Consider the following 11,912-nt stretch of genomic DNA (forward strand, 5'->3'; position numbering starts at 1 on the left):
ACCTGAAATAATTGCCTGTCCCTGTTCTAGACTGCCTCTGCACACATTCTTTCAGGAACACACCCTTTCAAGAAAAAATGCTAGGCATGCACTCAAAAAGGTATTATTTTCTAAAGCAAAATGTGAATTTAAGAGGCATCTTTGGTTTAAACATCATAACAATTCTATTTCATACTTCTAGGCATGAATCTTTCAACAAGGAAATCAAAGAGTAAGGGCTAAATTCTGTATTCAGTAATACTTACAGTAGCCCCACCAGCTTCATTTATTGAAGCCTAGTTCTTGCCAGGGTAAATGACCTAATCTGGAGCTCTGCGCTGGTGCTTTTTGCTTCTGCTGTTCTTGGACACTGCTTCCAGTACCCCAACTGGCTCATTTAAAAGTAAGCTTGGCTCTCTTTGCTGTAGTGCAACACAGCCACACCCTAAGACTAGCTGCATACATGTTCATTTGCCCATCCCCACTGTTTGAGAGTTTGGGCAAAACACTCAATAACTGATTTGTATAGAGAACAATATTCTGGATGTCTGGTTAATTTAAAGGTGTAATTTCATTAGCCTATTATAAAAATAATTAACCCACTACTAACCTCACCAATTTTAACTGTGTAGCTGGGTGATCACTGAACAGATCAGCCCCTTCCATTTCAGAGGATTCATAGAAAAACCTGGCTAGTTTCTGCAACTACCGATCAATTTCTGATGAAATTTTCACTGAAGAGTAGGGATCATGATTGCCTTCATTCTGAAAACAGTCACATTAGCATGTCTACAAATAATTACAGTAACCCTTCCTAACTGCCCAGGAGGTCTTTTTCAATCTAGTTTCTCAAAGGGAGACAACAGCTTCCCTAACAGTAAGAGCTGAGAGCATGGTTCTCTGCATAATCTGGTAAAGGGTAAAGTTGGAGCCCATGAAAATGATCAGTCCATCTACAGAGCAGCAAGCCTGCCTTTTAGGCTAATAAGCTAATAAATAAACAACAACTTTCAAGAGCTAATGGGTCTGTAGTACATTTGCACATATACTATTCAGTGAAATGCTCTGAGCATAGGGTTGCTCTTACCTGTTTTTCAGCTGTTAGAGATGGAAACAAGCAGCACTTTGAAAATGTTGCTTCTGTAAGTGCCTCTACAGTGTCTGTCAAAAGGCTATTTTAAACCATTTGACAGCAATACTTCTTCAGTAAGTGAATGATAGCAGTCTTGAGAAATTGGGGCAGTAACACAAGGGTCTTTGTGCCAGGGGGGAGGGAAGATTAGATACTGCTTGTTTCATATGTATTTCATTTGAGAATGAAATATTGTATTAGCAAAGTTAATAATAACCTCTTTTGCAATAATCCTGGTCTTAAAGATCTTCAAAATATACATTTGATGGTTCTCCTCAGTTAAGAGGGTGTAAATTGATAGAACAAGTCAGCAGAAATAAAACAGGGTCATCATCATCAACCTGTCTTTGCTAGTACATAAAAATACTTAACCTTTCATTGGAACTGAAACTCAGGCTTCTCTTTCCCAGGTAAGTGCTCTAAACTCTATGGTAGAGTAACAGATTCTTTCTCTCTCACCCAATGAATATTTAAGTATTCCATGACAAACGAAATGGCTTCAAGGGAATGGAAGATGACCACATGTCCTAGCCTCGTAGATTCATAGATTGTAAGGCCAGAAGGCACCTTGGAAGATCGTTGGGTCCAGCCCCCTGCACTCAGCAGGAAAAATAACTGGGGGTCAGGTGATCCCAGCAAGGTGGCTGTCTAGTCTCCTCTTGAAACTCATAATCAAAGTTGTCAGCAGGAAGATATGTTCAAATCCCCTCCTCTGTCCAAGAGATTTCATCAATATCTCCCACATAATGACTGAATGCCCTTATCAGTAGGTAAAACAGAAGATATCATCACCTCATTTTCTTGACATACTTTGCACAAAAAAGGTTTTTTTAGGTACCAAAGTCCAAGAGGGAGTTAATGGCTGTAACCCCTGAGTTGAGAAAGGTACCAACATGCAGTGTGGAGTTAAGCACCTAATTTTCGTTGAGGAGCAGAGATGAAGCCACATACTTCATCCTTAGTTTTTTTCTAACAGCTCAGGTCATTCTTTGGCTCAGCCTGTTGACTTCTGGGATTTCTTAGGCACCTAATTCTCCTCAAGCATTTGTAGAGGGAGCTTAGTTTTTTAAGTTGGACCTGTGGATATCAGGAGGCTGCAAGCCACCCACAAGTTAGGGGCTGCAGTGTTGGTATGGCAGTGCATAAGTGTTATTGGTAAATCTAGCCCTATAGTTTTTCATATCTAAAGTGTGGCTTGCGTTTGGACACATATGAGCAAATGGGCTTGACCATGGAAAGCCCCAGTCTTCATTTTATTGCCACATAGGCTAGAGTAACAAACTCCCAATAAAGTGAAGCAAATTGTAGGACTGTTGTCTGTGTGAAATAGGCATCTTGGTAATCTAACTTGAACTTGTATTAAAAATTAAGTTTTAAAAATTATATTAAAAAGTGGATGCGTTCTAAAAATGAAAACATTCTAAGCATTTCTAGAAATTGTCAATAAAGCCCAGCTTGGAGAAGGACACTTTGGTTTGGTGGAACATTTCTACCAATCAGGTAACAGCTGGTAGGGGCTTGCCCTGCCCCTGCTCAGAGAGGCGGGGATAAGGAGCTCCTGGACCTGATCAAAGACTGCACTTTGCAAGTCTGGCAAATTTCAGGAGTGGGGCCTCTGGTATAGATAAAAGCCCAGCATGCTCAGCATGTTGGGCAGAGACAGCAAGGGACATTGGAGAAGGAAGAGCCTCCACAGGATCCCTTCTTCACCCCAGTGGTGCGCAGGCCGGCACACAGGGCTCAGGCTCTGGGAGCTATGTCAAGGCAGCTTGAGCCTGCATCCTCAGCAGAAGGATGGACAGAGCGGTGTGCAGACTGGCACATGGAGAGCCAGCCCTGGGAGTAGCTCAAGGCTGCTCTGACCCCACGCAGTGTGCAGACCGGCACACAGGAGGGGAGGTCTCAGAGTGACACAGACAACACTGGTGGGGCCTCTGGTTGAGTGAAGGGCTCTGAGGCCCGGTTGACAGCTCCTTAAAGAAAATTGTAAGTTGCTGGCAGAATCGGGTACTGCAGGGGAGGCATTCTGGAAATAAGGCAACCCCCTTGCCCCCCCCCCCCCCCGGGAAACCCTGGGTAGAAGTTTCCCTCCTAGCTAGACTCATACAAATGGAAGTGCCCCTTGCTAGCTGGGATCCAGGGGTAAACACGCATTATATTGTGTAAAAATGCATCTCATATTTTGTATAATTGTTATTATAATTATAAATATGTTGTACAAAATGTTATGGAATTCAGTTAGTTTGGTATAATAGGTTTTTGGCTTATCATATTGTAAATATTTATCTGTATACCTCTGGTGTTGTTAAAGGATATTGCTAAGAATATTTTTGAAAAGTTTTGTTTTGTTACCTATTGAAATATTTACCTATATATTGAAAACAAAATAATATTTATATTATTATCCAATAAACTGTTAATAGTTAAGATCATTGGCATGGAGTTGACTCTATAGAGGAAAGAGGGACCCGCACTCAGATCACTGGTGTCCCTCTTGCAGCACTGTCATCTGCCTCATCTATCCCTTCCAATTGAGAATGGGCACACCCTTGGGTGTTCCCAGGTTACAAATAAGTTTTGATAAGATTAAAATGTGAGGTTTAAAACCATATATTTGTACCCAGTAATCATACAACTGGTTTACTTTATACAGGTAATAAGTAACAGGTAATTGATTACCTGTAGAAGATCATTTTCTTAATCACCCAGGGCAAAAGACATGGATCTAGCAAGCATTGGAAAAAACAAGAACAAAAACAAAACGTGTCCTAAGCAATTGGGATCTTTTTCCTCCTGCGGTGCTAATACTTATAAAAGTAATAAAAAAGCTATGAATATGGCAGAGAACAAGGAAAAAATGAGCAGCTCATGGGATGAACTTGGCAGGCAAGCAAAAATGTGGGGAAAAATGTTAGCTAAGCTGCTATTGGCTTCTCCAATTCTTTCCTTTTATAAAGACAGTGAAAGACATTATTTTTTGTACACAGTTCACTTCCTATATAGAAACTATTTGGATCATTTTCCCTCAGTGTATTTAGTCTTGCTCCAGTAAACACTTATAGACTAAATACCTTGCTTGTGTAAGCAATTGTATTCAATTCCCTTAGAGTGGATATTTTGAATAAAATATCAGTGACCGGATAATCTTTTTTTTTAAGTAAGGCTGATAAGATTATTGTATGTTAATATTGCATTGTGTTTCTTCCTGTCTTGGAAATGTAGATTTAGACCAGCTTTCTGCCCAGTAGAGGACTGCAAACAGGAACAATTTTAAATGTATCCATATGAGCCACTACACTACTGTTACTGTTTTGAATTAAAAACTAATAATCATAATTTGAATAAAATATTTAAAATGTTTCCATATGAAAAAACAACTGAAAACTCCCAGTAATCAAGACTACCAGGACAAAAACAATGGCAGTGTTATCCAAGTCTGAGTTGTATTTAAAAACAGATTTCTTAGAAGAATCTACTGTTAACAAGTACCTTTAGGATGTTTGTTTTTAATGCTGAGCATGAAAAAATAATAGCTGCTATCAGGACTTTTCTGCTAGTGTTACATAGCATGTTACATTACTCTAGTGTATTTTTCCTTGAAGGAATGGCTGAATATATTAATATGACCAATAACCAATTGCCAAATTCTCCCTGGAGCAGCCTTTTGATCAAAAATTGCCCTAAGTGTATGTAAAGAAAAAGCAGATGAAGTCTAAGTTTTAAATTTATATTTAATATGGTCATTTTCATCCCATTTACCAAAAAAAAAAAAAAAATCATCCATAGTCAAATTATTTTGGGGGGGTCAGAGAGATGCACAACAGGTAGGAGAGATCTGAGTAATATTGCTTTTCAACTAGCATCCAGTTACATTTGTATTCCAACAGTCTCCACCGTACAACTGAAATTTGTACCATTTGATGTTGTAAAAGGTCAAAAATAGTCAGCCTGTGAATGTAAATCATTTACTGTATTTTCTTGCATACTATGCACACTTTTTTCCAAAAGCCAGATGCTGGAAATTACATTGCATGTTAAACATGAGAAATATGGTAAGGGCAGTCTCTGCTAGTTACCAGATAAGACTGAAAATAAAATCTGCATGCAACTCATGCGGGAGCAGAACAATGAGGAGGCTCAGCTCCTTAGCTATTGCTGCTCAGTTACGTACTACAAGGAACGCATTTTTTCCTTCACCCTGCCATTCAAAAACAAGGTCCACTAGGCCATTTAAGAATATATCAGGATTTCTGATTGGTGATGTTACCATGAGTTTTCTTTATTGACTTACCTATGTCTCTGAGGCTAGCATTAAAGGGAATTGGTGGCATTTGAGTCACTCTTACATTGCTCGCTATATAGGAAGTAATATTTCCAAGGCAAGGTATGCATACTCTCGCAACTATTACTATATTACTAGTTGTTGGGGAGCTGCAGTTTTGATCAGTGTGGCTTGTAACCTGGAATGCTTTGTTGCCTGTGGGTGTGTCTACACATGCTTTTAGGCACCTTAAAATGGAGATTTAAGGCTATTCAAACATAAATTTGATACCTGCATTAAGCAGGTACTAATTTATGCACAGATAGCTAAATTGTGTTAGTGAATGTGTAGATGTGTTAATGCACATTAACGCAGTGTGTGTGTCCATTGACTTGGGACTAACTTTAGTCCCAACTTGGTCCGCACACACCTGTTAATGCATAGTGGCGCATGCATATGTAGACATGCACCTAAATTGCCCTAATGTGCATTAGCTTAAAATGAGCAACGAGCCTTTCCCTGTTGATGTCATAGACCACAGGGAAGGACAACCCTTAAGAGTATATACTTTCACGGATGCCTATGTTTGGTCTTCTTTTCCATTACAACATAAGAAATATTTTAGCCTCTGCATATATTTTACTATTGTTTGGCTTCTTTAGTGAATTTTCCTTCCTTGATGTTATGGCTCTAACACAGTGTAAATTGCTTGAAAAGGCAAGACAGCAGTGACAGCTGGCTCAGTGTATACAGTCTAACATCACTAGAGATAATGCAGACACCTCTGCAGATATATTACTCTCTAGAGCTTTAATGGTCTCCAGACCACATGGGTCCATTCTTTCACTTGATGTCTCTTCAACTGGCACCTGGAGAGAACAATATTGCATGCAATGCCTGGTGTCAGCTCCTTAAAAACACAGATCAGAAGCTAGATATTATTTTCCCTTAGATACCACTAGCCATCTGAGACCACTGTAGATAAGACAGAAAACTGTCATAGTGAAGCAATTAACCTGGAATTCCAAAATATTACCTATTATAGAACCTGATCCCAAACCGGTGAATGTTGCTGAAAGCCTTTCCAGGGGTTTCTGAGCAGACCCATATACAAATAAAGTAGAATGTCCTGACCTGAAGATTTGTGATAAATAAACCCTAGATACTTATCCTCTGAGAAATAGATTCAAAGGTGACTGCAGAGAGAGTCCAGCCTATTACTTTAACAAAGCCATTAGAAGAACTGGGAGGCTGAGAAATTACAAAAGTACAGAAAAGATGCAAGGGGGAATGATTTTTTGTGAGTGGATCTTTTATTGGATCTTTTTGGATCTTCTATCCAAACTCCATGGTTTGGATAGAACTGGACAAGATTTTGAATGCAAGGCATTCTTCATCATTCTAGTTGTCTTCCTATAATGACATCACAAGGCATAGAGACAATAGACAGCTTAATTTATTTTAATTTATACTGAATTGTGAAAGAATTTTCAAAAAATTGGTTGTTTTCCTCATGGAGATGGATGGGAACTGGCTTTTCTTTGATGTGGTTTAAGGTAGGTCAACACTAAGTCTAAAAGTATGACTGCAGCTCAGGTAAACATATTTGAGACACTTGCCAATTAACTGCTTCCTCAGAAGCTGACAACAATATAGCTCTGAAACAGGATTCAGCAAAACTCACCCAAGAGCTTGAACTCTGCTGCCATTAATTTAAACCACTAGCACTGCAGCCAGTTCATTTATTTCTACATGACAACTTTGGCTAGGTTCAGACATTTCACATAAACTGGTATAAGTGATCAGAAACCAATCTAAACTTAGAACAGTGCACATATACTGGTTTTAAAAAGGCGGAACCCAGTCTAAGATAAACCTGGATGAATGTAGTATCGGATTTAATCAGTTTAGGTTTGACTGGTCTATTGAACTTCTGTCTCAGATCCCCTTCTGACTCAGTCTGATGGCATCCCAGGCACCTTTCCAAGTTACCAGCCACAGGCAGGGGTGGGGCATGGGGGCAGGGGGGAGCATCTGTTGCTCTGTATTTTCTATCTTTATTTGATATCCCTAGGCAGGGCAGGGTACTTTGCAAAAAGAAAGAATTGGGCCTCTCAAGCTCCAGCCAATGGCAGGCACCTGACAGCAGGGAAGGGCAGACTGAGCAAGCAGCACCAGCTGTGGACTGCTGTGCTCTGTGTGCATGGGGCCATTAGCATGGTCGGGCAGGGAGTGGAGCAGCTGCCACTGCCACTCGAGCTGTGATTCCCCAGTGCCTGAAAGCACTGGCAGCTCCTGGACAGCACAACCTGGGTGAGGCAGAGATGCTCTCCACTGCACAACAGCTCCTGTTTGGCTGTGAAACTGCTGCCTTTGACTGTGAAACTGCCGATAAGAAACAAAGGTACCAGGGCTTTGGATCCATTGCAGGGAGCAGCTGCTGCTAGATCCAAGCCCCACACACAAGGAACCTCTCTCTTTTCTTCTCCCCCTTCCCCTTTCCCAAAGTTGGAACACAAAGCCAGAGCTTTCTGCTGTTTGCCTGTCTAGCCGGTTCCCGTTGCCTTCCCTTTGGGAGCCCCAGGGCTTTAAGCCAGGGCTAAGGGCAATCTTATTTATAATTTAGTCTGGCTTTGTACAGGATGGTTTGGGTAGGGCTGAACCTGCCTCTGGCAGAGGGTTGGAGTGACTCCTTCCATCCCTGCTTCTCTACAATTCCTGTGGCTGGGGTGGAGCGGGGGGTGGGGATGAGGTGGGGGGTGGGGAGGGCACTGCTCCCATGTACCTGGCAGCCTATTTGGGGTGGCTTAATGTCTCCGGCAGCCCAGGGTGCCAGCAGAGCATGTTGGGAGGCAAGCAAGAGTGCCCCCTAACTGGTCTCCTCCAGTGCATGCAGCCCACATGTCCCCATACCCCCAATGAAGGGACAGCATATGTTCTGTTCTCTCTCAAACAAGACTAGGGTGCTTAAAGCATAAAACTTAGATCACTTCTGCCTCTGGCTTTTTGAATGTCTGTGCCTAGCCTTTGTGCTGCATTTGAGACATAGCATCATCTTACACAGACCCACAGAGTGAGATTTAAGTCTTTTAGGTCATGATTTTACAAGATACTATGTGCAAGTACAGGAATCTTCCACTGGTTTCATGGTTTTGGGTCTAGCAGATGAGCATGGGGAAAAAGTGGCAAAAGGTGTGTAATTTGCCTGTAAATTCCAGTTAAATTACATTAGTATAACATCTTTTTTGCAGATAATGGGACTGAAATTTTGTATTCATAAGATTCCTATGCAATTACCATAAAGTCCTCTTGGTTCTGAGTCACAAAGAACTTCCTGACCTTTAAATGAGCTGAGACAGATGCAGAATTTTCTAGATAGTTATAAATGTGTGACCTCTCCCATCCCCAAACTTCAAAACAGGCTATGGAATAAAGCTTAATGTGTTCTAAATGCAACAGGAGAACCACATTTTTTTCATTGATTTCTTGTATGACTTTTTTTCCCTGAAGTTTATTGAATGGCCTTAAGGCAATGACGTTTTTGTAAGCCATCAGCATGCTCAAAAACCAGTAAAGCAGACAAAATCACCAGCAGAAATACGAAAAATATAGATCATTTGGGTCCCATTTCTGAGATCCAATACAGTCCTCTCATGGTGCTCAAGTGTGCAGAGAGGCCATAAAGCTGAGCTAACCAACTAGTTAAGAAATCACTTAACAAAAATAGGTATCCCCACGTTGCATAGGGATTGGATGGGGATGCGGTGGTCAAGGTGCTACTCTGTGTAGAAATCTTTGGTCACACTCACCACTAGTGTGACTAGAACCAAGGCTGCACAAGTGAACTATCCCCGCACCCCTTCCTTTGCTCATTGGAGGTAATAATATAACATATTTTTACACAGTTTTCCCAGGACCTGCACCAATCACAGCTTAACTAGAGGTAAAGGATGCTCCTCTCAAATTTGCAGCAAAGCAAGAAAAATATGCACAGCATAAAATTCAACAGCTACTGGCTAGCCTTAGAACAATTCTCTCTCTTTTTTTTCTTTTCTCTAAGATGGAAGCTAAGACATTTTAGAATTCTCCAATCAGGCGAAACCTCCACAGCTGCATTCAAGGAAAGCCCTCTCCTCACTGGTGCAAGCCAGACAAAGCAAAAGCAAAATATAACTATTATATATGTGCCCAAGCAAACTGGGGGCAGAGAAATACCCATTTTTATAGTTTATAAATTAAATTAAATTCTCAATCTCTTATATCTAGTGCAATGGGTGTCTCCAGGCTCCTCTTCCCCCTCAATTAGGCTGTCTAGATAGAAAATGATGGTGAAGAAAGAAGCTTTCCTGAATGTTACTGAGAACAATAAGCTGAATAAGTTATCGGCATGTGCTTGTTGCCAAGAAGACTAATAACATCCTGGGTTGCAATAGTAAGAGTGTTGCTAGCAAATCAAGGGAAGTGATTATTCCCCTCTATTCGGCACTGATGTCTCATCTGGAGTACTGTGTCTGTATTTGGGCCTCTTGTTACAGAAAGGATGTGGACAAATTGGAAAGTCCAGCAGAGAACAACAATAATGGTTAGAGGACTGGGCAACATAGCGATACAAAGACTTGGGCAGGATAATCTAGTTGGGGACGGTCCTGATTTGAGCACAGGCTTGGACAAGATGGCCTCCTGAGGTCCATTTCATCCCTAATTTTCTGATTCTATGACTTTCTATTTACAATTTGTAATGCTCTTTCTTAAAATGCCCTTTCCATGCTCTAAGTACTTAAACCATAAATTAAAATTCATATATACCATAGCATATAGTAACTAGCTTTCCCACACTAATTAAGCCTAAATGGGCAATTCCCACTTAGAAAAGGTAATCGTCTAGAACAAGGAAGTCTGCATACCAATAATGAAAAACAATATAGATCACCACTCTTTTTAACATATTACACTATCTGGCTTTATACCTCCTTGTATTTCTATTCCAGCCCCATCACACTGACTCCTCATTTTAAAGTGGCATCATTTCAGTCACTGACCTCAAGGCTGGGATGCCAGCTATCGCTGCAAGATGCCCAAAAGTTATAACTAGGCTTTTTTAGTAACTGTTGGTTAATCATTTTTTTTCTCTTCCCCATTCAGACAGATATGTATTTAAACACATTGGGAAAGATCAAAATGTACCAAAAAGCATACAACTGTGCTATTTGTGTGGCCTAATCTTAAGAGGGGTTGCTTTTTGTTTCCAATTCTATTTACAATAAGAAATCCATGTTGCAACATATTTCCAAAGACTATAGTTTATTTTTAATATAGAAAATATTGAACAAGAGTTGACACCTCATTTTGGATATTTGTTTATGTTATTAATTGAAGTCAATAGAAGTTTCACAGAACTTTTTACTATCAGGGGACACTGACAATTATTACACAATGTTAGCTCCCCTCCCAAAAAAATCTTTTAATCTCAATTATGATTGTTCTTCACAAAAGTATTCCCTGCCCTCTATTTCCCTCAGGGGAAAAATGTTTTCAATTCAATTACTTCTAAAAATAACAACTATCTACAGGCAGTATGTAAATTTGAAATGTTTAGCAGTAGTGCTACGAAAGTTGGTAAAACAACAACCAATTAAACTGCAACCAGCTTCAAAATAGCAGCGTTCTTCTTTACAATATAAAGTATAAGCAAGACACTGAACAAAACATTGAAAATTGAAACAAATATGCTATTGATGTCAAATTCATTTAACAAAAAAAAAAATCTTTCAAGATGTTCAAAGCTTCCTTGACAGGTTTAAGATGGAAATTTTCAAGTCAAGGCAAGTCAAGCCTAAAATATTAAAACAGTTCTAGGGAAGAAAGCACAACAGTCTCAAATAAGGGATCACAAACTCTAATCCTTGTATCCGTATCTACCCACTCTTCCAAATTTTTCCTTTTGCCTGTTGTTCAATACATCGTATATTTCTTTAGACAAAAAGATACATCTACTTTGAATGTTGGGTGCTTCCAGAAAATATTACAAAATGTGATAAATAATGAAACCCACCTATAAAACAACAACTCTTTGTATTATTCTTAAATAACCAAACTGTACTAACATTATGCTGGCTTCAGGTTTGTTGGTTTTTATTTTGTTTTGGTTTTTTTCAGCTTCCCACCCCAGAAATAGAATGGCAGGGTACAAGTTCACTTACCTCGAACAGAAACCAGAAGAAAACCTAGGCAAAAAAGAATGGTAGCTCTCAACCTCACCATGGTTTTCTCTACAGTCGACCTATTGTTGTTGTTGTTTCTCAAAGTAATGAGCAACAGTTGTAACTGCAAAGTCACTTTTTCCTCCTCTTTTGAAGATTTCTGAAGTAGGCTAGCTCACAGATATCTTTTCATGCCATTCCCCTCAAACGCAGAGAGCTCCACAGAGAGAAAAGCCCATCCTACAAGACACTTTAAAATCCAGCCAGACACAAAGCCTCCCTATAGTAAGTCTACAACACAGTTGTGAACATGTAAATCTGTACATTCACGGCTCCTCCC

The 11,912-nt window shown here is 40.0% G+C and overlaps 1 protein-coding gene across 1 annotated transcript in view; it reads right to left on the reverse strand.

Moving 5' to 3' along the window:
- LOC102566297 (glycoprotein Xg) overlaps positions 1 to 11,867 on the reverse strand; it is a 33,813-nt gene extending 21,946 nt beyond the window's left edge. Inside the window, exon 1 of the mRNA XM_006265227.4 lies at positions 11,573 to 11,867. Coding sequence (XP_006265289.1) covers positions 11,573 to 11,633 — 61 coding nt within the window. The 5' untranslated portion in view covers positions 11,634 to 11,867. The remainder of the gene's footprint in view (positions 1 to 11,572) is intronic.
- Between the last annotated feature and the right edge of the window lie 45 nt (positions 11,868 to 11,912).

This window comes from Alligator mississippiensis, chromosome 1, assembly GCF_030867095.1.
Source record: "Alligator mississippiensis isolate rAllMis1 chromosome 1, rAllMis1, whole genome shotgun sequence".
Taxonomy (NCBI): Eukaryota; Metazoa; Chordata; order Crocodylia; family Alligatoridae; genus Alligator; species Alligator mississippiensis.